Source organism: Lissotriton helveticus, chromosome 4_1 (assembly GCF_964261635.1).
Source record: "Lissotriton helveticus chromosome 4_1, aLisHel1.1, whole genome shotgun sequence".
NCBI classification, from domain to species: Eukaryota; Metazoa; Chordata; class Amphibia; order Caudata; family Salamandridae; genus Lissotriton; species Lissotriton helveticus.
Genome location: NC_136063.1, coordinates 489,088,866 through 489,109,849, shown reverse-complemented (window position 1 = coordinate 489,109,849; position 20,984 = coordinate 489,088,866). Strand labels below are relative to the sequence as shown.

Here is a 20,984-nt window from a genome sequence, read left to right as displayed (position 1 = left end):
CATAGAGAAAGCTCTGAAAGCAGCTTTCTCTATGCTGCTACTAATGTGTGAAGGGGTGGGGAGACCGAGAGGACGTCTAAGGGAAAGCTGCTGGAAGCACTGAAGATAGACAAAAGTCTCAGTAGGTCCTTCCACCTCTGCCCTCCCATGGAGCAAGTAGGCCAGATTATAGGAGTCACTCATTAGGTTACTACACCAAGAAGGGTACTTGTAATTCACAGCCCCTTCACACTCCCCCTACAGCCATCACTTAGATGTAGAAGTGCATCCCTGTCTCCAGGTGTATGATCGCCCTCTATCAAACCAAGGGGCATATTACCAACGATTAGCGATATTTATCGCTAACTAGGCTTAGCAACAAATTTTTTATCGCTAAGCATCGCCGGAAATTATCGCTGAGATAACGTGCTATTAGCAACGTTTATCCCCAAAGCGATACATTTTCCGGCGATAGCGTGAATATCGCTGAGAATACAGCGATATTCACGCATTAGCGACAAAATGCTCTTAGCCATGTTATCCACCTCCCATTGGATAACATGGCTAAGAACTGGTCAGAGCAGGCGTTAGTTTCTGGCGATAGCGGGAATATTTCCATCGCTACGCCTGCCTTGCTAATAGGCGATAGCGACGATAGCGACTGCTTTCAGTCACTGGTTTACATAAAAAGGGGATGACCCTGTGTCCCTCAGAACCTGGGTGAGCGTGATTAAATACAAAGGTGGTTCTGTTGGGTAGTGAGAAATTACTTTGAAAGAAGGCTAGATAAGCTCAATACACATTGAAATAACCTCTCTGAAAACAAGAACCTAGAAATAAAGTTTTTATATTGGTAAAAAGCAATCACGATACACTTCATTCTGTGATGCCACAGGTTTCAATAAATGGTAAAACCGTTAGAAAAACATGTGAGGAACATGACTGTTGGTGAACAAAGTGATCAGTGCAATAAATTCAGTGACACGTATATACACATTATACATAAGGGAATAGGATGGCCAGAGTGTTGAATTTGTACTCCAAGGAGACAGGGGGTAAATGTACAAGCTCCTGGAGTGTCTGGACCAGTGGTGAGCGTCGACGTTTCGACCCTAATGCGCCCCAGTTGGTGGTCGCGGCGGGTCTTTATCAAGACACGGGACGGTATGAGAATCAGGTGGAGAATTCGCAGCCTGGTGGGTAGCCACTAGGTCAAACCCCGAGTTCTAGAGAAGCAGATCGGAGAAAAGGTCCGGTACGTTGGTCCGACCGCGATCACTGCAAACGATGGCTCCAGGAGCTTGTACATTTACCCCTTGTCTCCTGTATTGAGCTTATCTAGCCTTCTTTCAAAGTAATTTCTCACTGCCCAACAGAACCACCTTTGTATTTAATCATTGCTTTCAGTCGCTAACAGGTTGGGTACGCCCTCTTTGTATGTCATTAGCCATAAATATCGCTGACATGCAAAGCGGGACCCAAACCGCTCGCTATCGCCTAAAGCTGTCACTAACTGCTGTTAACGACAGCTTGCAACTAGAGCGATAGAATTATCGCCGCTTAGCGGCCGAAAACGGCCGCTAAAGCGGCGATAATTGCCTATCGCCCTGCTTGGTAATATGCGACCAAGTTTTTAGAGGGCGAGGACAGCCGATGATGAAGCATGACACCGGGCAGTGTGTGAGGCCAGTCCGTAACTTTTTATGAGATGCCCCCATTGGCAATGCATCTCCCCCTAACTCTGTAGATACCTTTAGGAACACAATCTAGGGGCAGTCTTCTTTTGTGGATTCATAATAGAGTGGAGGCTGGCTTGCCACTTATCCCCGAGCCTCTGGTTCCCACCCTTGGCATCTGCTGAGGTTAGTGTGTATGTTAAGTCAAACGAAGTCCAAGGGTCTAGTTGGTCGAAGAGTGTCTTGGTTTCAGTGGTGAGTCTTGTTTTATGCCAAATCTGAGGACCTGCCCACAAAGGTAGCCCTTAAACACCCAAGACAAGGGTTGAGATGTCTCAGCGATCCCTCCCACGGGAGGGGCTGGACATAGGAGAGGATACTCTCCTGTCCTTTGTCCAGTTTCGCACCAGAATAGGAACCAAGGGTTCTTGAACTGGCTTAAAATGGTGTGTGCAAAGAGAGCACCAAATGTGCCCTTCAATGCAGTTTGGTGGCACTGGAAAGCTCCCCCAACCCAGTCTAATATACTACGTCCTGTCTGGAAAGTGGTCACACTTCCCTGTGACAGGAAACCTATTCTTCTACCTACCTCTGTTCGAGCTCAGCTCAGTAGCAGGAGAGCAGAACAGTGTCTGTGGTCGGCAGCAGAAAACTAGCTTGTTGACAGACCCTGAAAGGCTGTAATCAAGAGCACAGGGAACTCCCTTAAGGGCCCTCCAGTACATGGGATCATACCTTCAACACCCGAATCGGTGTTGGGGTATGATACCAACATGTTTGATACCAAACATGGCAAACACAAGGAAATTATGGGCGGATTCAGTGTCAAGACTGATTTGCATATGGCTGGGTCCAAACTGTGGTGGCATAGTGAGCAAAAGAACAATGGATTATACCCAGATCTGTGACAGAGGGTGAGTGGTTGAAAAGTTTCAGCACCCCCTCCATCATCTTGTTGTGTTTTCTATGTTCGCCCTAAGTGGCCTAGGGTATGCCCAGACATGGCCCCTTGCTCACTGTGCCACTTGATTCAAGTTAGCCTGGCTGATGAGGGGTAATACTCCGAAACCGCTTGTTTCTGGTCCAGGATGAACCCTTCTCTCACATCGCAGCCAAGACATGGATCACCCTCCCCGTCCACCTGTGACAGACCCAGGACCTGCTGATCTTTAGGAGACTTCTCAAGACCTGGTTGTTCGAACAGTAGCATCTCCCCTCTCCCTTCTTCCAGCGCCTTGAGACCCTTACAGGTAAGTAGCACGCTCCACAAATGTTTGATAGATTGATTGACTCACAACTATTTGTTTTGACAAGCCTCAATGTGCTCGAGCATGTATGTGAAATGACCAAAAGCGAGTGAGACACAGTTTTTAACAGTACGAAAAAAGCATGCAAGGAGTTATTGACGTGTTGAATTACCTTTGACATTCAACCTTATGCCATCCTTTTGTTCATTTACAGGTACTACCCAAATTAACAAGTATTTGCACTGCCTATGCATGCCTTAAATGTAATTCCATGCCATACATAAAAATGTGCATTATATACATTTGGTTGGGTGTGACTGACAGTACTTGAACTTGAAGAAAGCCCAGGAACTTTGAGGCAATTAGTATAGGGCTAAATCATTTTGGTGTTTTATGGTTATAGGACCATTATATCGTTTCAATCCCTAATATAGTTTTTAAGCTTTCCGATACACCCCGCTAATAAAGGGATACCTGGAGTAGATAAGGAATTCTTAGAATTACGCCCCCTCCTTTTTAACAGTTTACATAAAAGCTCATGGGACAAGGTAAAGCCCACTCTGGCCTTTAGGAGCCACGCTCAATCCAATTATGAAGCATGCCACTACTAGAGTGGGTGAGGGTTATATATAAAATGGATTCATTTTTCTTTTGGCACTTTTATTAGAGAGGAGCATAGGTTTAACACAGGCTCCTTGAACTTACAAAGATAGTCTAGAGGTGATACTTTTCAGGTCATTAGTCGTCACATAAGGAGGACTTTTCCCTCCATCCTTGGTCAGAGGACCTCTCTACTCTTCTGGCATTGTGGAATTCTTCTGCATTCTGCATTCCCAGACCTATATGTTTTGAGTATGCTGAAGAATCCACATTGATCTGAAGCATTACCCCGAGACAGCATGTGTTACTCCAGTAATAATAGCAGATGCATATAAGCGCAATGCTTGATTAACCATTTCGGCAAGAAAGTTTAAAATGGCATGAAAAACTACAGTACCTGCTTCTGCTTTCTCGAAGAATTTCAGTGCCTACAAAGATCAAAATATGCCATTAGTAGCTGTCTTCAAAGGTGTATTTGACTCTTAGCCTAACCTACCAGTCATTGCAAAACACAATTTAAGATATTTATAGTTTTAAATATTCCTCCATTACGGCAACATAGGGTATAACATTTATTCTAAATATACATATTTTCTATGTAATATGAACAAACGTTACTTACCTGTAAACTGTGGTTCTCCAGTATTGGTGTCTTTCATAGATTCACATGCTTGAATATTCCCCGTCGTCGGAGTGGGAGTCCCACGGTACATAAAATAGTAGTAAAAAAAAAATCACATATATAAAAATATATGTCATAGTAATAATAATAATAATAATAATAATAAAAAGAATTTAATAATAATAATAGAATGCTTGAAAGTACCATAGAACATTATTAACACATAAGGAAGCATTGAGGGAGAATCTCTTTACTGGCATATCCATGTCGTTATGATAGTCCAAATTCCAGCCAATCAGGCTGTCGCACCCTCTAGAACCTTCTCCTCAGAAGCTCAGGCCCTCAGATTTTCGTAGCACAAGAGTGACAAGAGAGTGGATGAGGAGAAGAGAGCCTCTGAGGGGAGGAAGGGTGGGTCGCATGTGAATCTATGAAAGACACCAATACTGGAGAACCACAGTTTACAGGTAAGTAACTTTTGTTCTTCTCCAGTATTGGGGTGTCTTTCATAGATTCACATGCTTGAATAGAATAGCAAGCAATAGCCAATATATCCATAAAAGGTTACAACTGTAATGCATGAACATATCGCATATTGAAACAAACACTATTAATGGTACACTGATGCGAAAATGTAAAAACCTTTTATGGCAGGAGGAGGGAAGCAACAGAGGCTCACCTTACTTGAAAAAATACAGAAGCACCGCTTGAACCACAGCAGTGTCTGCGCTGTTAATTACCTCCAGACAGTAGTGCCTTGTGAAAGATACGTCTGCTGGACCACGTTGTCACTCAGCAGATCTGATGGAGAGGCACTCAAGCGAATAGGGCAGTGGAGTACGAAAACTGCCCTCACTGGAGTAGGTAAGGGCTTGCCCATCTTTGTATGACAAAAAGAGATAGCTGATGTCAAACCATTGGCCAATGGTTTGTTTGGTCACTGGATGCACTAAACTCATCCACTCATACACAAGAAAGGTGGTCCAGCTTGCGAAGGCAGCTGTCCGTTGTATGTAGAATTTAACACATCATTCGAAATCTAAAGAATGTTGAGTGAGCTCAGCTGAAGACTGAGGGTTTGGAAAGAAAGTTTCATAGGATGAATGGTTCATAAAGGTGAAAGTCAGATAGAACCTGTGGTATAAATAATGGATTGGTGCGCAGCACCAGAGAGTCACTTGGAAGTTGAAGTTAAATATATATGATGGTAAAAGCTTGAGTAGGACTCGTACGTCGAGAAGACGTGAGAGCGAGTAGGAGGGAAACTTTCCCTGTTAGAAATGTCGAATCCGAAAATGGATTGGTTCAAAAGAAGCTTAGAGAAGCTGGGCTAATACGACATTGAGGCGCCGAGTAGGCGGGGAACGCCCGATGGGCTGACACATCCTGTAGAGGCCCTAAAAGAACTTGCGAATAATCCGGGAGGAATAGAGACCTGAATCCATCATGGCGAAAACGAGAAGTGCAGCCAGCACTTTTCAAGACGAAATGAGAAAAGGGTTGACTTTGCCATAAGGAGAAAAACAGGTAGGGTTTGCTCTGGTGTAGCGTGCACAGAATTGATGCAGACAGACTCGCACCAGATACCAAAGCGTTTACATTTTAGTTTATATTTCTAAGTAGTGGAGGGGCTCTTGCGTTCGCGAGAAACCTCCCTTCAGTCTGCGGCAATGCACAAGAGAGCAAATTCAGATTGCACAGGTTGAAACCACAAGCTGGAGGCCTGAGGAATGCGGATGGTGAATCCGTCCGTACTGTACTGTCAGAAGGTGCGGCAGAGGGCGAAGCGTGATAGGTTCGCAGCAAGGTAGTAGGAGGAGACCCATGCACCACGGTCGGCGAGGCTGTCTGAGCACAAAGAGTGGGATGTGACATGGTTAGAACCTCATTTTCCGCTGGAGACGAGGCACAAACAGAATCGGCGGAAAAGTAAATGCAAATACTGTTGACGAGTTCATCGAATGCAGTTCCGCACGATCTTTTGTGGGGAAGGCAGATTGCATAGTATAGGCATTTGCAGTTGAGAGGCGTTGCAAACAGATCCAGGTCTGGTTGTCCCCCCAGGCATAAGATGTGGTCCAGGGTCCGTTGGTGGAGATCCCACCCGTGGTTGTCCTAGGCAGATCCGCTGAAGGAGTCCGTCATGACGTTCGAGACCCTTGGAACATGTATTGCAGAAATATCAACGCAATGGTGAATGGCCTATTCGCAAATGTGTTGTGCTTGTTTAGGCGACAGTGGTCGCGTACCTCCTTGCTTGTTGAGATAGTGTATAGTGATAGTATTATCTGTACATGCTAACACTGATTCTTCTCGCACTAGGAAGCGGAAGGCTTTCAGAGCCAGGAAACTGGATAACAGCTCCAAGCGGTTAGTGTGTGACGTGCGTTGGAAAGGCATCCATCGGCCTTTGATAGAAAAAACCCTGAAGGTGCGCTCCCTAACCTTCCGGAGAGGCATCATTGGTAAGGGTGAGCGGTGGAGCGTCCGAGGAGGGAGTGGCCTGCTGTGACACTGGGAGTGTGGGCCAACCAGCCCAGCGGTGTCCTCATTCGAAAGGCAAATAAGATGTCATCAAATGAGCCAGATAGCTGTCTCCACTGCTTGGCTTGCTCCTCTAGCGTTTTCTCATGTGTATTCTGCAGTTGGGAACCAACTGGATGCAGGTGGAGGCCGTGGCAAGAAATGACTTTGAGGGTCTACTGAAACTGACCTTTTTTGTACGTAGAAGAACCACCATGTGCGAGATGCAGGCCTGTCGTTCATGTGAGACAAACACCTTTGCTAGGCTTGTATTGATTGACGCTCCAAGAAATGTTCATATCGGAGGTAGGACTAGTTGGGACTTGTCATGATTTTTTGAAAATTAGGTTTTGAAACAGTGTCTGACAAGTCTGGGTGTGCTGGACTGCCTGTTGATAAGAGCGAGCCCTTATGATACAGTCGTCTAAGTAATGATACATTTGTATGCCTTGCAGACGGAGACAGGCTGCCACTGGTGCCAGGATCCACGTAAAGACAAGTGGAGCGAACCGAAGTCCAAAGGTAGGACCTTGAATTTAAAAGGTTTGTACATATTGTAAAGTGTAGCCACTTCATGTGCTGTGGAAGGACTGGCACATGAAAATAGACATCCTGGAAGTCGAGTGTAATTATAAAGTCGTTCTGGCAGTAGTACTTCAGGACCTTCTGGAGGTACAACATTTGAAAAGTTTGCGCAAAGATCAAAAATCAGGCGCCTCCTTCCTGACTTGCTTCTTGATGAGGAACTGAGAGTAAACCCTAACTCTGTTGTTGGAGATTTGGAGCCACTCCGACAGTCCCTGTGTGTAACAATATAGACACTTGTGCAAATGACTCGCGTAAATGAGGAGGTAGAGGTCCCCCTTTGAAGGTGTAGCAAGAGGGAATTTGCCAAATCCTAGAGCGTGCCCTTTCGACACAATTATTAGAACCCCCAACAGACAAATGGCATTGTTAACCAAATGGAATAAAAGAGAGAGAGAAATTCCACTGTCAGCCTTTTTGGGATGGATTAAGGGTGGGTTCTAAGGCAAGTCATTGTTTCCTGGAAGAATTACCTCCTGTATATGAGTTGGAGTCGAATAATGCAGTTGGTTCTGATTGTAGGAGTGCTACTGGGTGGAGCTCCTTGCAAAAGAGGATGTGGAGCTGCAACCTCGGGCACCACGAAAGGGCTGCTTTCTGTACTGGAGGGTACCTAAGGTGCGGGTAGTGTCTGCAGTGTCTGCTCAACATGTTGGCCAAAGAGGGATTACTCATAAAAGGTACGTCCATTTATTTAGTCTGAACCTCTGGGCGATAAAAAACTGAGCGTTTTGCCAACCTTGTCTATGCAATACTGCTGCTGCCGCGATCTGTCTAAAAAAACTTGGAGACGCAATGTGCACTGCACGGTTTATTGTTTCTGATGCACTCCTTCCATTCTCCTGCAGGATCCCTGAAGCGTCAGCCGAGGAGGATTCGTGAATAAGGACCACCTGCACCAACATGCCAGACTACCTCAGGCAGCGGTACCTGCCTAAAATGGCTAAAGAGTTGCCTGCTGAAACTGTGGTTGCAGCCATTGTCAGGTTGTAGTTGAGAGACAAGACAAGCAGGTGAATTGTCTGGCGTTCTAAATTTATGTTCGAGGCGTGAAAGAACCGCCAGCGCAGATCTTGGGCTCAGGAAGAGTCAAAGACCTCTTGTCAAATAAAAGGTATCAGAGGAACTGAACAAACTTGTGTCCGTAGTTAATAGTAAAATCAAAGAGAAAAACGGTCTGCTTCCTTCCTCGTGACGAGGGAAAGATGAAAGCGAGCCGCTGTTCTCTCCATGAGGAGGTTTGATCCTCCACTATCCACCAGAGGGTAATGTAATGGAGATTCAGGTGTAAGAGAAGGTATCATTTCACCATGGAACAGGACATGGCAGCCTCGTCGTCAGAAAAACATAATTCTGGTCTTAAGGAACCAGAGGCTGAGAGTCCGGCAAGGTTTTTGCCAGTCCAAGAAATTATAGTGTTAAGTAAGGAGCCATTATGCCATCACATTGATGTAGCGGAAAAGCAGTGTATGACTAATAAATAGGCTAGAAAAGCACTGTGCATATAATCAACTGGCAACTAGGTTTACCGTCGACGAATCCAACCATTGACTGGGTCAACCGTCTATGAGGCCAACCGTATACGAGGCCATCTGCGTCAACACAGCTAACTGGCGACCACACCAACCCTCGACGAAGCCAACCGTCGACGAAGCTTTCCGTCGTCGACAAAGTCCATTGTTGGACAAAGTTGATAAAGTAGTTGCTGAAGTGTAACGTCTACGGAGCTGACCATCGACAAGACCACCGTCTATGTGCCCACCATTGAAGCAGCTCTGTCGTCAACGAAGCCAATCGTTGACGAAGCCAATGATCAACGAAGTTTACCGTCGACGAGAATGACTGTCGACGAAGTACACCGTCGACGAAGTTTACAGTCGACGAGCAACCGCCGACGAGCCCACTGTCGACGAAGCTAACTGTCGCCAATGGGCCAACCGTCAATGGGCCAACCGTTGACGAGCCTTATCGTCGACGATGCTTACCGTCGACGAGGCTTATTTCACTGTCGTCGATGGAGCCACCGTCTACGATGAAGCCACCATCTACGACGAGGCCACCGTCGACTGGCCAACCGTCGACGAGCCTTATCGTCGACGAGGCTTACCGTCGACGAGGCATATTTCACTGTCGTCGATGGAGCCACCGTCTACGATGAAGCCACCGTCTACGACGAGGCCACCGTCGACAACGAGGCCACCATCGACGAGCCTACCGTAGACGAGAGGGCACTGTCCTCACTGTCGTCGACGGAGCCACTGTCGACGACGAGGCCACCGTCGACGAGGTCATCGACGACAGAAACTTAGAAGTAGAAAATGGCCTTTAGACTCGTCGACACACTCAACGTCGTCGTCGACGAAGTGACGACGACGACGGAGTCTTTGATCGTTGACGGACGTGTCAACGAGCCCGTCGACGGACTGGCACCTAAGTGTAAAGGTGGCATTAAGAGTCTGAAAACGCCAGAGACCAGGTCCCGTAGGCGTGGAGGCCAGCAGACTCCGTGGAGGAACAATATCCAGAGGATCCTACTTCATCCTTGGAGGCCAAGAAGAAGGAATCCCAGTTCCACACCCACGCTTAGAGAGGACTTAGCATGCCCAGAACAAACACTCACCATGTCAGAGACAGGAGTGACAGAAAGTCTACAACTCCTGTAGCCACAGAAGTAGACAGGCCTCTCTGCTCTCAAAGGTCCTTTGAGAAAAGGGTTCCACAGAACCTGCGACTCCTCACCCGAAGTTCAGAAAAAAAGACAGGACTATCGGGAGGGTCCTTGGAAAAAGGGCGAAGCTTTCCACAGGCGAAGCAGAGTTGAAAATAAAGACTTCTTTGAAGAAAAGTAAAAATACTTGCAGATTGTAGAAATTTTGAAGAAAAAACTGAGCAGAGCTCAGGGAGACTCCCTTTACACGACGTGCGGTAGAAAATCTGAGGGCCTGAGCTTCTGAGGAGAATGTTCTAGAGGGTGCAACAGCCTGATTGGCTGGAATTTGGACTATCATAACGACATGGATATGCCAGTAAAGTGATTCTCCCTCAATGCTTCCTTATGTGTTAATAATGTTCTATGGTACTTTCAAGCATTCTATTATTATTATTAAATTCTATTTTATTATTATTATGATTATTATTATTATTACTATGACATATATTTTTATATATGTTAATTTCTTTTTTTACTACTATTTTATGTACCGTGGGGCTCCCACTCCGTGGACCTGGAATATTCAAGCATGTGAATCTTTGAAAGACACCCCAATACTGGAGAAAGTGGCAGCTACCAGGAAATAGTCTTTAAATCAAAATGGCAATGAAAGTATATTAAACTGCCAAATCACTGTGTAGTAACTTGCGGCCAGGTTTGTACTAAAATTGAACAGAATTGTCATTTGTAAAGTCCACATCGGTGATTGCTATAGCCATACAGAACTTTAGCCCTCTACAAGGTGTATTTTTGCGTCCATACCATCCCTATATCTGTCTCTATGGGCCATATTATCAAGAATGGCGATAACATTATCGCCGCTTTAGCGGCAGGAAACTGCCGCTAAAGCGGCGATAAGGGGCTTGATCATCTGCCCTTGCGAATTCCAATAGAAGCCCAGGTTTGATGTGCTTCACACCAGAACCTGGGATTCTATGGAAATTCTCAAGGGCTTATTATCAAGCTCATTATCGCCGCTTTAGCAGCAGTTTCCTGCCGCCAAAGCGCTGATAATGTTATCGCTGTTCTGGATAATATGGTCCTATATATGTTATATGAAGGTCAATTAGCTGGAGACCAATAGAGTCTCACAATGCTACAACTTCAGTAGATTCTAAGGTAATGGGGCTGTACATTCCTCCCCCTCCCCCCAAAATACTGTCAGAAAGAGGGTTATTCATTATAGGGGGTACCCTTACCAACTCAATAAGCCCACTTTGGTTTGGTCAAATCATAGTCCTGAGAGAATCTCTATTAACTATGGCACAAGCACTTGGCACGCTCCAGGGAAGTGAGTGCTAAGTTGAGGCAGTACCAACAATTGTAAAGTAAAGAATGCAAGACAATTAAATACCCAAACCAATTTAGCAAATTACAGAAAAATGTAAGGAGCAAAAAGAAATTGAGATCTTCAAAATAGGCTGAGAAAAAACAGATATACAAACAGATATTAGGCCAAAATATGCCAAGAATAAGTAAAGCGCCAATGAAAAGTCACTGTTTGCCTCTGACTGGGACCTATGCATGATTTCAGCCAACTGTGATCAAATTGTGTTCGGATATACCAAGCGGGCCCTCCCTGTTAAAGTTTTTACCCTCTGACTTGGTCGAAATCTTCCAGGTGGGGCAAGGTGCAACGCTGTGGCCAGTAGGAGTAACTCGAAGTCTGATACGTGGTCAAGAATCTTCTGAAGAGTTTGGTTTCTGGCACTAATTGCTCAGAGTGGGACAAGCCTGGATTTTGCCTCCGGTGAGGTACCTGATCAGATAGAATTCCCACCTTGCCCTGTTCCAAAGTTTTAACTTCAAACTTGTTCATTTTTTGGAAAGTCAAAATCCTCCAACTGGGCACGGCAGAATGTTTTTGGCAGGTTTCCAGAGGCTTAATACCTTCACAGTGAAGTCAAACTGAACTTCTTGAGCAGGACAAAATGAAAAAAATGACACAGGGCCAGATGTACTAAGGCTTTCTGCTGTCGTGATGGGTCTGATTATCAAAATCTGTCCAGTTGTGACGTCAAAATTGCTTTATTGTATTTATCAAATAGCGATTTGGTAACATGTTACAGGATCGCAATATGGGTTTGCGACTTCATATTGAGTCAGTATTTGAAAGGGGAGTGTTTAGGGCACCCCTTTCAAATAGCTATTTGGAATGGGATGTATTAATGTTTTGCGACCGGATTTTACCAACTACTTCAAGGTAGTGGTAAACCATTTTCAAATGGAAAGAGGTCTTAGGGTGGTCTTCCCCCAAATTCTTTCCTTTACCCTCCTATTTTTCTAAATTTGATTTTACCGACATTGGCACTCTGTGCACTTTACCTCTGCTAACCAGTGCTAAAGTGTTTGTGCTCACACTCTAAAACATAGTCACATTGGCTTACACCTGATTGGTATTTTACATTCACTTAGAATGCCTAGTAAAGTGGTATACTACATACCCAGGGCCAGTAAATTAAAAGCTACTAGTGGGTTTGAAACACTTCTTGTGCCACCCACGTTAGAAGACAATGAATACATGCCCCAAGTCTGCCACTGCAGCACTGAATGCAGTTTTAACCTGCCAATTTGACTTGGCAAAATAACCCCCATGCGAAGCCTTAAACTCTCTTTTTATTATATATGTAACTCCCCAAGGTAGGCCCCATGTAGCCCATAGCTCAGAGTGCATTGTATTAAATGGTTGGGCCTGTATGTTTACGTTTTGCATGTCCTGGTAGTGAAGAACTCCTAAATTCGTTTTTCACTACTGTGAAGTCTAGCTCTCTCATAGCATAACATTAAGTTGCCTTATTACATTTAAAAGTGCTAATGTGTGATTGGTAACAGGTAAAGATTTCATGTTTGGTGCCTAAGAAATTATAATAAAAATCCTCTTTAATGTTAAATTTGGATTTTAAGTTGCAATTTTGTAGCTGCTAATTTTAGGAAGTTGCCATTTTCTTTCCCTAGGTATTTGTTGTCAGCAGTCTGTTCCTGGGTCACATGGACTTTGTTTGTTCCTCCAGACAGCCAAACAATAGAGGGATTATGTGTGCCTGGATGGACTATCACTGACAGAATGGGGAACGTAGCTGGGCAGAGCCCCACTTACAATTAAAGAGGCTGTTCACACAAAGCACCCCTGCAATATTCCTGTAGCCAGCTTGGAGCCAGGACAGGGGAATAAGGAAACTCCAAGCACTTCAAAAGGAATTAACTAGCAACTTCTCCTACTTCAAAGAAGTCACAAGGTATAAAAATAGGACCTTCAGACCCACTCTTCATTTCACTTTCTCGACCAGGGGATGGACTCTCAGAGGCCAGCTGTATGCTTCAGAAGACTGCTTTGTATGTGGAAGAAATCAGTGGCTATGATTGCTTTGCTCTGATTAGCTGGAATGTGGCTGTGCTCAAAAGCAAGATCTCCAACATAGGCTGGCTTTCTTTTATAAACAATTATTATGTAGCTTTTCAGGAGACCTGAGCGTTATCACCTATAGTGTGTAATGATTTCTCCTTCTATTCTAGCCGGGCTATTGCTTCCCCATGCATTGGAGCTAAAGGTGGCCTCGCTATTTGGGTTAAGCTCAATCTTAGAATCAAAGTGTCAATTATGAACACAGGTAGCCCCGCTTATCAGGCTTTCCTTGTCCGTGATTGTAAGGGCTCCTTTTGTTTTTATTTAGTTAATTTTTATAATAAGGATTTTTCTATAAGAGTCAGTTTCACAAGCTATTTGAATTCCTTTCTGCTGATCACTTTTCATTTAGAAAAACAGAGCAGAAGAAGGAAATACCAGGTTTTGTTTTCATTGTCTAAACTGCATCTTTAATTATGCTCTGTGTTGTGCCTGTCCTCTTCTCTGCTGGCTCTGGCATGTGGCATTGTGACATTAGAACTCAATAAAAATAATTTCATCATTTCTTTATTTTCGGCGATTGAAGGCATCACAAATGTTGTTGTTGTGTTAACTCTTCCTGTCAATTTCCAGATAGCAAATCCCTGCTGATTTGTCCTTTCTGGGTTCTGAGTAGTACTATGCTCTAGTGTGTATTAAAGTACTTTTATTTCTATACAGATACGCACTGGACATTTCTTATTGAGTTGTTGCATGATTGTTAAGCTCTGAGATCAAGCACCACCTCACTATCTCACTGAGAAGCCTGTGGCTGCTGGACATTGCTACCACTAAGAGTCAAATGCAGAAGGGATACTTGGACCAGTTTGTAAAGCCATAGAAGTGTGGACCCCAGTATATATTGTATTTAAAATGAGTATGTATGTGAAAATAGTATATATTTGAAAATGAGTCTTGGCCCTGTGCCTCATAGGAAAAGTCCAGTATGAACTGCCAAGCCAGATCATCCATGGACCAGAAACAAGCATCCTGGGATCAGTTTCAGGGCATCGCCCCATATGAACTGAACTGGGGTGGCAAAGTGAGCTAAAGAACGATGATGGATGACAGTGTTTCAGCACTGAGTTGCATGCCATCTTTATGAGTGACAGTGAAGATATTTTTTATACCGAGTTCAAGTTCGTCAGAGCAATGTTAAGTCTCAGGCTCTTCTGACAAAAAGAGGATGGGAAGCGAAAAACCAAGTTCGGAAAGTACGACAACCGGTATCTAGATTATGGTTTCACATGTGTACAGTTTAGTAAGAAGGAGCGTCCTCAATGTGTAATCTGTTTAACAGTTATGGTTGCAGAATCCATGCTTCCATGTAAACTAAGCAAACACAAGAAGAGGATGGATGGAGCGCTGAAACTTTTCAGACACTCACCCCCAGTCACAGTTGTTTTACTCTCTCAAGCGGATCGTTCCGAAAACATGACTTAGGATAAATGTAATTATTAATTTAATTTTAATTATTGAATTTATCCTGAGTCATGTTTTTGAAACGGTCCTCCTGAGTCATGTTTTTGAAACGGTCCTCTTGAGTCATGTTTTTGAAACGGTCCTCCTCAGAGAGTAATGAAAGTGTTTCAGAACTGAGCTGTGCACCCTGTTTAACTCCTTACTTTGTGTTTCCCCTATCCCCTCGGCTGCGCAATGGTTTTAGCCTGGAAGTAATCCAAGGTGTGGAGCAGTGACAGGCTCCACCTGCTTCTGAAAAATTTCCTCCAGAAGGGGCTGATTGACTGCACGTATTCAAATCTTATTGCACATTACTTTTTTTTTTTATTTATTTATTTTTTTTATTTAAAAAGAGAAATTTTTATTGGCATACATGAAAAAGAACCATACAAAAATATATATATATGGGTGGTGCATACAATAGCGTTTTTTTTCCGTCACAGCCCGTTTGAGAGTGCGCGCTGTTGCACATTACTTTTTGTTTGTTCCAATATATTTTATGTGTCACATCATAAAAACCGAACTTGAAGGTGAGGATCAGTGACACGGTCAATGCTGCTTCTGTTGGCTGTGTAGTACTCGATCTTCCCTGCTATTACCTGGCTTGGTGTGAGCTTGGGGTGCATCTGTTCAAGGCACTCTTGGCTTGTTTTGAAGGTGCACTGGGGTGCTGAGGTGCACAGATTGGGAACTGCTGCCCTTAACCAGTTCATACTCCAATTTCCTATGCTCTAGCCCTTCATTTCAGAGATGGGATTGCTATGCTTGTTCGTTATTATGATGAATTGAGCTCCCTAAATGACCTCTGAGGTGCCTGTGTGTATTGGAGGTACATACAATGGGGCATATTCTCAAGAACGTGTGATAACCATCGCAAATTTAGCTTAACGCAACTTTGCATATTGTAGCTTATCATGGGGAAATTACGCTGCATTAATGAAGCATTCTCAACACGGCCATACCATACGATAGTCACCAGATAACGCGTCAAATGTCCGCATTAAAACCAACGCCAGGCCACAAAAATTCGAAACGCGAACGCAAAAAATCCTGCGATGAGGCCAATCACGATACAAAAAAAAGCCGAAAACCAGTGACAGGCCTGCAAATCTCACTCGTCTGGTGGGAAAATGCACAGCTACAAAAACAACACACCAGAAACAATCCAAAGTGCATAGCGACGTGGATGAACCCTGACCGAGCACAGAGACCGACGCAAACCTCACAAGCCCCACAGACCACCAGAAAGGAACAACGGGGTCGGGAAAGCCTAGGAGAAGTGGGAGAGGAAGACGGGGTGCAGTCCGCAGCAAAACCAGATCAGCGTCACAGAGGTGACAGAACACAACCATCAACTGACCCACAATCAGACCACTGGGAATGCAGTCGGAGTGTCGAGGAGGCCAAAGGAGGAGACCAAGAGGCGCGGGCATGATGTGAAACTCTAAACCAGGCACAAAGGCGCTGCCAACAGGAAGGCAGCAACGGCGACAGAAGGATGGAGTCCTGCTCCCCAGGAGGAGCTGGAGGAAACGGAGCCCACAGTCAACAGTGTGCAGTTGGTGCAAGGAGTTGGGAGTCTGGACACAGCTCGATAGAACCTGACACAACAACAGCAGGGTGAGTAACGACCAGGGACTGGGGGGATATGGGCACAATGGCACACATGCACAACGATGTGTAGTACACTACACACCCACAATGACCCTGGATCATGTCCCTCATCCCCGTGGTACACTGCATCACACACACATAGCAAGACAGCACATCCACATTGACAACAATGTGGTACCATGTGCAACTAAGACACTGCAGAACAGAGGACACAACTGGCTCCGCACACACGCAGAAACAGGTCTACTGCATCTGACAGAGATGGAAACTGTGAAATTGAAATGTACGCGAACAACCTCACATCTGTCATGTTTCCAAATGTACAATGTCCCGCATCTAAACCCTGCACCTCCAAAACAGTCACAGTGTAGATTGTCATACAGTCTGCATGCAAACAAGAACAATGCGCCACATACATGTCAACACAATGTCAACATGCATCTCCCCTTCACATTGCAGAGAGACACACAACACCTCCAGCAGAGCAGACCAGACAACTCATCAGTGATGCCGGAGAGGACCACCACACCTTCGACACCGATGCCCTGCAACAGCCCATGGACATCTCACGCAACCCACCACCAGAACAAGGGCAGCCAAGCTACTTAGGGGAGAACCCCCTAAGCACACAGCAGGAAGCACCCGTAAGCATGGCAGGCCCACAAAACTTCACTGACCCACACATGGCACCCCAATGCCAGGTGTCATAACGCCAAAAGGAGGTGGGTGGACAGGTGCGGGTGTGGTCCGAACCCCTGGAAGGCGAACTAGATCACATTTCCAGTACAGAACCACGCCCAGGGGCACGCACCTGAAAATCACACAACCAAGTTGGCTCTGCATACGGAGGCCCAGTCCACTCCCCTTACGAATTGAGTGGGTGACGACAAAGCTACATGTCCAAGCACTAACCCGCTGCCTGCGGTGACATTTCTGTATCCGCCGTACACAGCACAATGTAATGTCATAGGGCCCAGGGCTCTAATGCATACAACAAGACCACAGGGACACAAGCAGATATGATGTTGAACTGGCTACGGGCACATGCTTCAGGCCCCTTTATTGGCAGGGCCACATGTACAGTGACGCCTGTGCTGGATGTGCGTGGGGTGAGTGTGAGCCAGCCCGCATGGAGTGCTTGGTGCCGGCAAAAACTTGAACAGTGGACACCAGTGCAATGGAAACAGACAACACCTGCATAACAGAGTCAACTGCTGAGCAACATGGAGAGTGCCGGAGCAAGTACAGAGGACACCCAACATACAAACAGAAGTGTCCGGCAGTTTCAGTGCGCTGAGGTTGGGGCACTAGAGCTGAGCGCGCTCATGTGAAGAAAATGTCTAGGATAGTGCCCCTCCTTGACATTCCTGATGCAGCTGCAGGGGGGGTGTCACACCTGCATCATCTTCACCATCATTGTCCCAGATCTCCCATACTGCCTGAGGTGACATTGCTGTGTGAGGTCCACAGCACATAACCAAAACAGTCCTGGAATATGATTCGTGGTGCACTGACTTAGTGGCACCTGGAGTGCTGAGCAGGGGATCAGGCAGATGATGGCATCCACGACAGGTGATGCAACTCCGTCAGTCTGCCAGTACTACCGTTTCGACTCTGGCAGATGGCGGTTGGATGTGGTCCTGGCGATGGTGGCATGTGCTTCCTGCTGTGATGCCACGTCCGGGCCGGTATGGACTCGATTTGATGTGTGAGCCCTGGTGGGCCGCATTTGTGTCCGGAGGCAGCGGACAGCGCAGAGCCACAGACACACGGCGCTGATGACCCCAAGACCATCGCCTCTGAGGCCATCCGATATCTCAGAAGAAGGGGTCCCGGACCTGACCAGCACAGAGTTAATGGTCTCGGAGGCACAGTGGCCGGCACAGGCACCCCGCCATGGGATGGTGACTTGCGGTCCACTGTGGAAGGGCCAGGCGGACTGAGCGGGTCCTCGTCGAAGTCCAAGGTGATTGTGGCTGAGGGTTGCGGAGGACAGTGGAAGGTGTCCTCCAGGACATGATGCAGAGGTCTGATCTTATCCGGAAACAGCAAATGGGGAGTGAAATGCGACAGCCTCGTTGCCATCACCAATTCGGTATCAGCTACATGAAGATGAAAACTACCCCCTAGCCCATAGAGTCAGACACCACTAATTTACGATCAGGGAGTGTCCATGAAAGTCGGGACTGAGGGGGATGCAGTCTGCGATGGGGCTGAGGGGGATGCAGTCTGCGATGATGCCGGTACACTGATATGAACTCCCTCATTGCTAAATCAAGACTCTGTGACCTACTGGACCGCAGTGTAGGCCGAAGGCAGCGGTTAGCAGTGGCCCACAGCCACGTGTTGTGGGCTCGCGATGCACAGAGTTAGTGACACCAGGGCAGTTGTCGGTAGTGTTCGATCACCTCCGTAACGATGATCCTTTTTTCCTCCCACATGCAATGCGTCATCCTCTTACGCCTCTCCTTGCGTGCAATGATATGTAATCTGCCTTTGAATAATTGATGTCCAGTACCAATACTGTGGCCTACTTGAGTGCAGCGTAGGCTGCGGGCAGTAGTCCATGTGGACCCACAGACACGTGCAGTTGGAATGCTATACACAGAACTTGGTGGCTCCACATCGAAGGGAGTATAGTGATTTAACCTCTGCCTTAAATAATGTTCTCTGCCATGGTGTAATCAAGACTCAGTTCCAAATGTGTGACCTACTTGTCTGCTGTGTCTGCCGGTGAAGTACGTCAACGAGAAAGGAGTACTGTGGACCTGTGTTGCGGAGGCCGCGATGGTCTGAGGAGGCTGCCAAGGCCACGGGACTCTGCCTTGGAGCTTGCACAGGCATGTGGTGGGCCCCCTTCGACACACGCTGGTGTTGGCAGGTGGGCATTGAGGCCTGGATGCGCAGGGGCATGCAAGACTGCTTTGGGGACCAGCGGCCAGGGTGCAGCAGGCGCACAGGATTGCTGGCCCCGCCCCACATGGTGTCGGCCTCGTGCCGTGGTGAGAGGCGCCGCTCTGGCAGAGACATTGGGCATTCTGAAGAGGACCACGCCCAGAGTGACGTGCCTTTTATTCACATCACTAATCTGGCCTGGCGTATGCCAGGCCAGCCCACTCTGCTCACGCTTACGGGGGAACGTAACAAGCTACATTTCCGTGTTCTTCCCCACTGGCTGGTGTGACATGGTTGCGTCCACTGTTCAGTGCACTCCAAACACCAGCAGCCTGGCTCTCACATCCATGCCACACTTGGCATTGTGTACATTCTCATTCATCGTTACTTGCCTCCTTCGCACATGCCTGGTCTCCACCTCTTCCGACATTCTGGTATTGTGTGGATGAGGTGCCATGCCGTTGATGGCTAATGTAGAAGGCTGGGCCACGTTCCCACAGTGAGTTGTACTGTGGTGTCTGGTGGGTGTGCATGTTGTATGTGAGCTTGTGACGTGTGCATTTTCTGTGTTGTGAGTTGCATGATTGTGGGGTTGAGGTGTGTGGTGTGTGCATTTGATATTGGCCAACGAGCTATGCCTTTCCGTGGGTGCCATCCTGGTTGCGCAGGTTGATGATGGATTGTCGGAGGTGTATGCATCATGCACACTGCCAGGGCGGTTGGTGGCGACGTTGGTGGAGATTCCCTAATGGTCCACTAGTGGCTGCACATTGGTGGGATACGTGCGCTTTCTGTTGCGCTTATTGTGTGCAGTTTTGCCAGGGGGCACAAGTGGGACATGTGTGCAGTCAATTGCCCCCTGACACGTGCGGGAAGCCAGCTGTGGCATAAATGCCTTGCTTGGTCTCCGGCAGTTCCTGCGCAGTGTGAGGGAAGTATTAGTACTGGGGTATCAAGCTGATGGTGTCATCCATGTAAATGTATGTGTTTTGTAAAGCGCACTGCTGCCCTGAGGTGTCGTGGCGCTGTAGACCGCTGGGGAACCCGTCCTGGCTATCCCTGTGAGATGGTCTCTACTGGGTATCTCCAAGGTGAAACCAGGCATCCCCGGCGAATGTGGGGGGCCGTTGTAGAGATGAGGCAAGCTAATGCCCAGAGTTGCCGAGTGTGATCCCTGGTTAGAGTAGGCACCGAGGCGAGAATTATCGAGTCCGCTGACCCTGGTCCACGACCCTGCCACGTCGGGAATTGAACCCTGGTCCCGGGCTGTTCTCTGCTTCCGGGTCTGACGCCTCTAACCAGTGAGCCACACCACTCCACCATGACGGTTGTGAAGGACTTGGATTGGCCTGGCTGTGTGAATCCGCCGACCGAGGCGGTTGTTGGTTGGAGGGAACCAGAGGCCAACAGGTGCATCTCGGGCAGCAGCTTTGTCTGAGGTGGGATGTTGGTTTTCCGCTGTGTTGGTACCGTCAGCTGGTGGCCAATGGTGTTCAGGATGCGGAGGTGGGTTGTCCCTTGGTGCCTGTAGTGGGCAATGACATTCTGTGGCTGTGAGGTTGGGGCATTTTCTGGGGTCGCCGTGTTTGTCTGTGCTGCCTCAGTGTTTGTCCGGGGGTGGTGGTGGTGGGTGTTGTGGTCCTGTTGGGGCTCCGAGCTGCATGATCAGTGGCTCCATGGCATCTGTTGT

At 46.9% G+C, this 20,984-nt stretch overlaps 1 protein-coding gene across 1 annotated transcript in view; it reads right to left on the bottom strand.

Annotated features, from left to right (window-relative positions):
• The window catches only part of LOC144828012 (regulator of microtubule dynamics protein 1-like), a 334,350-nt gene that overhangs the window by 62,137 nt on the left and 251,229 nt on the right, over window positions 1-20,984 (bottom strand). Inside the window, exon 6 of the mRNA XM_078686156.1 lies at window positions 3,900-3,930. Coding sequence (XP_078542282.1) covers window positions 3,900-3,930 — 31 coding nt within the window. The remainder of the gene's footprint in view (window positions 1-3,899; window positions 3,931-20,984) is intronic.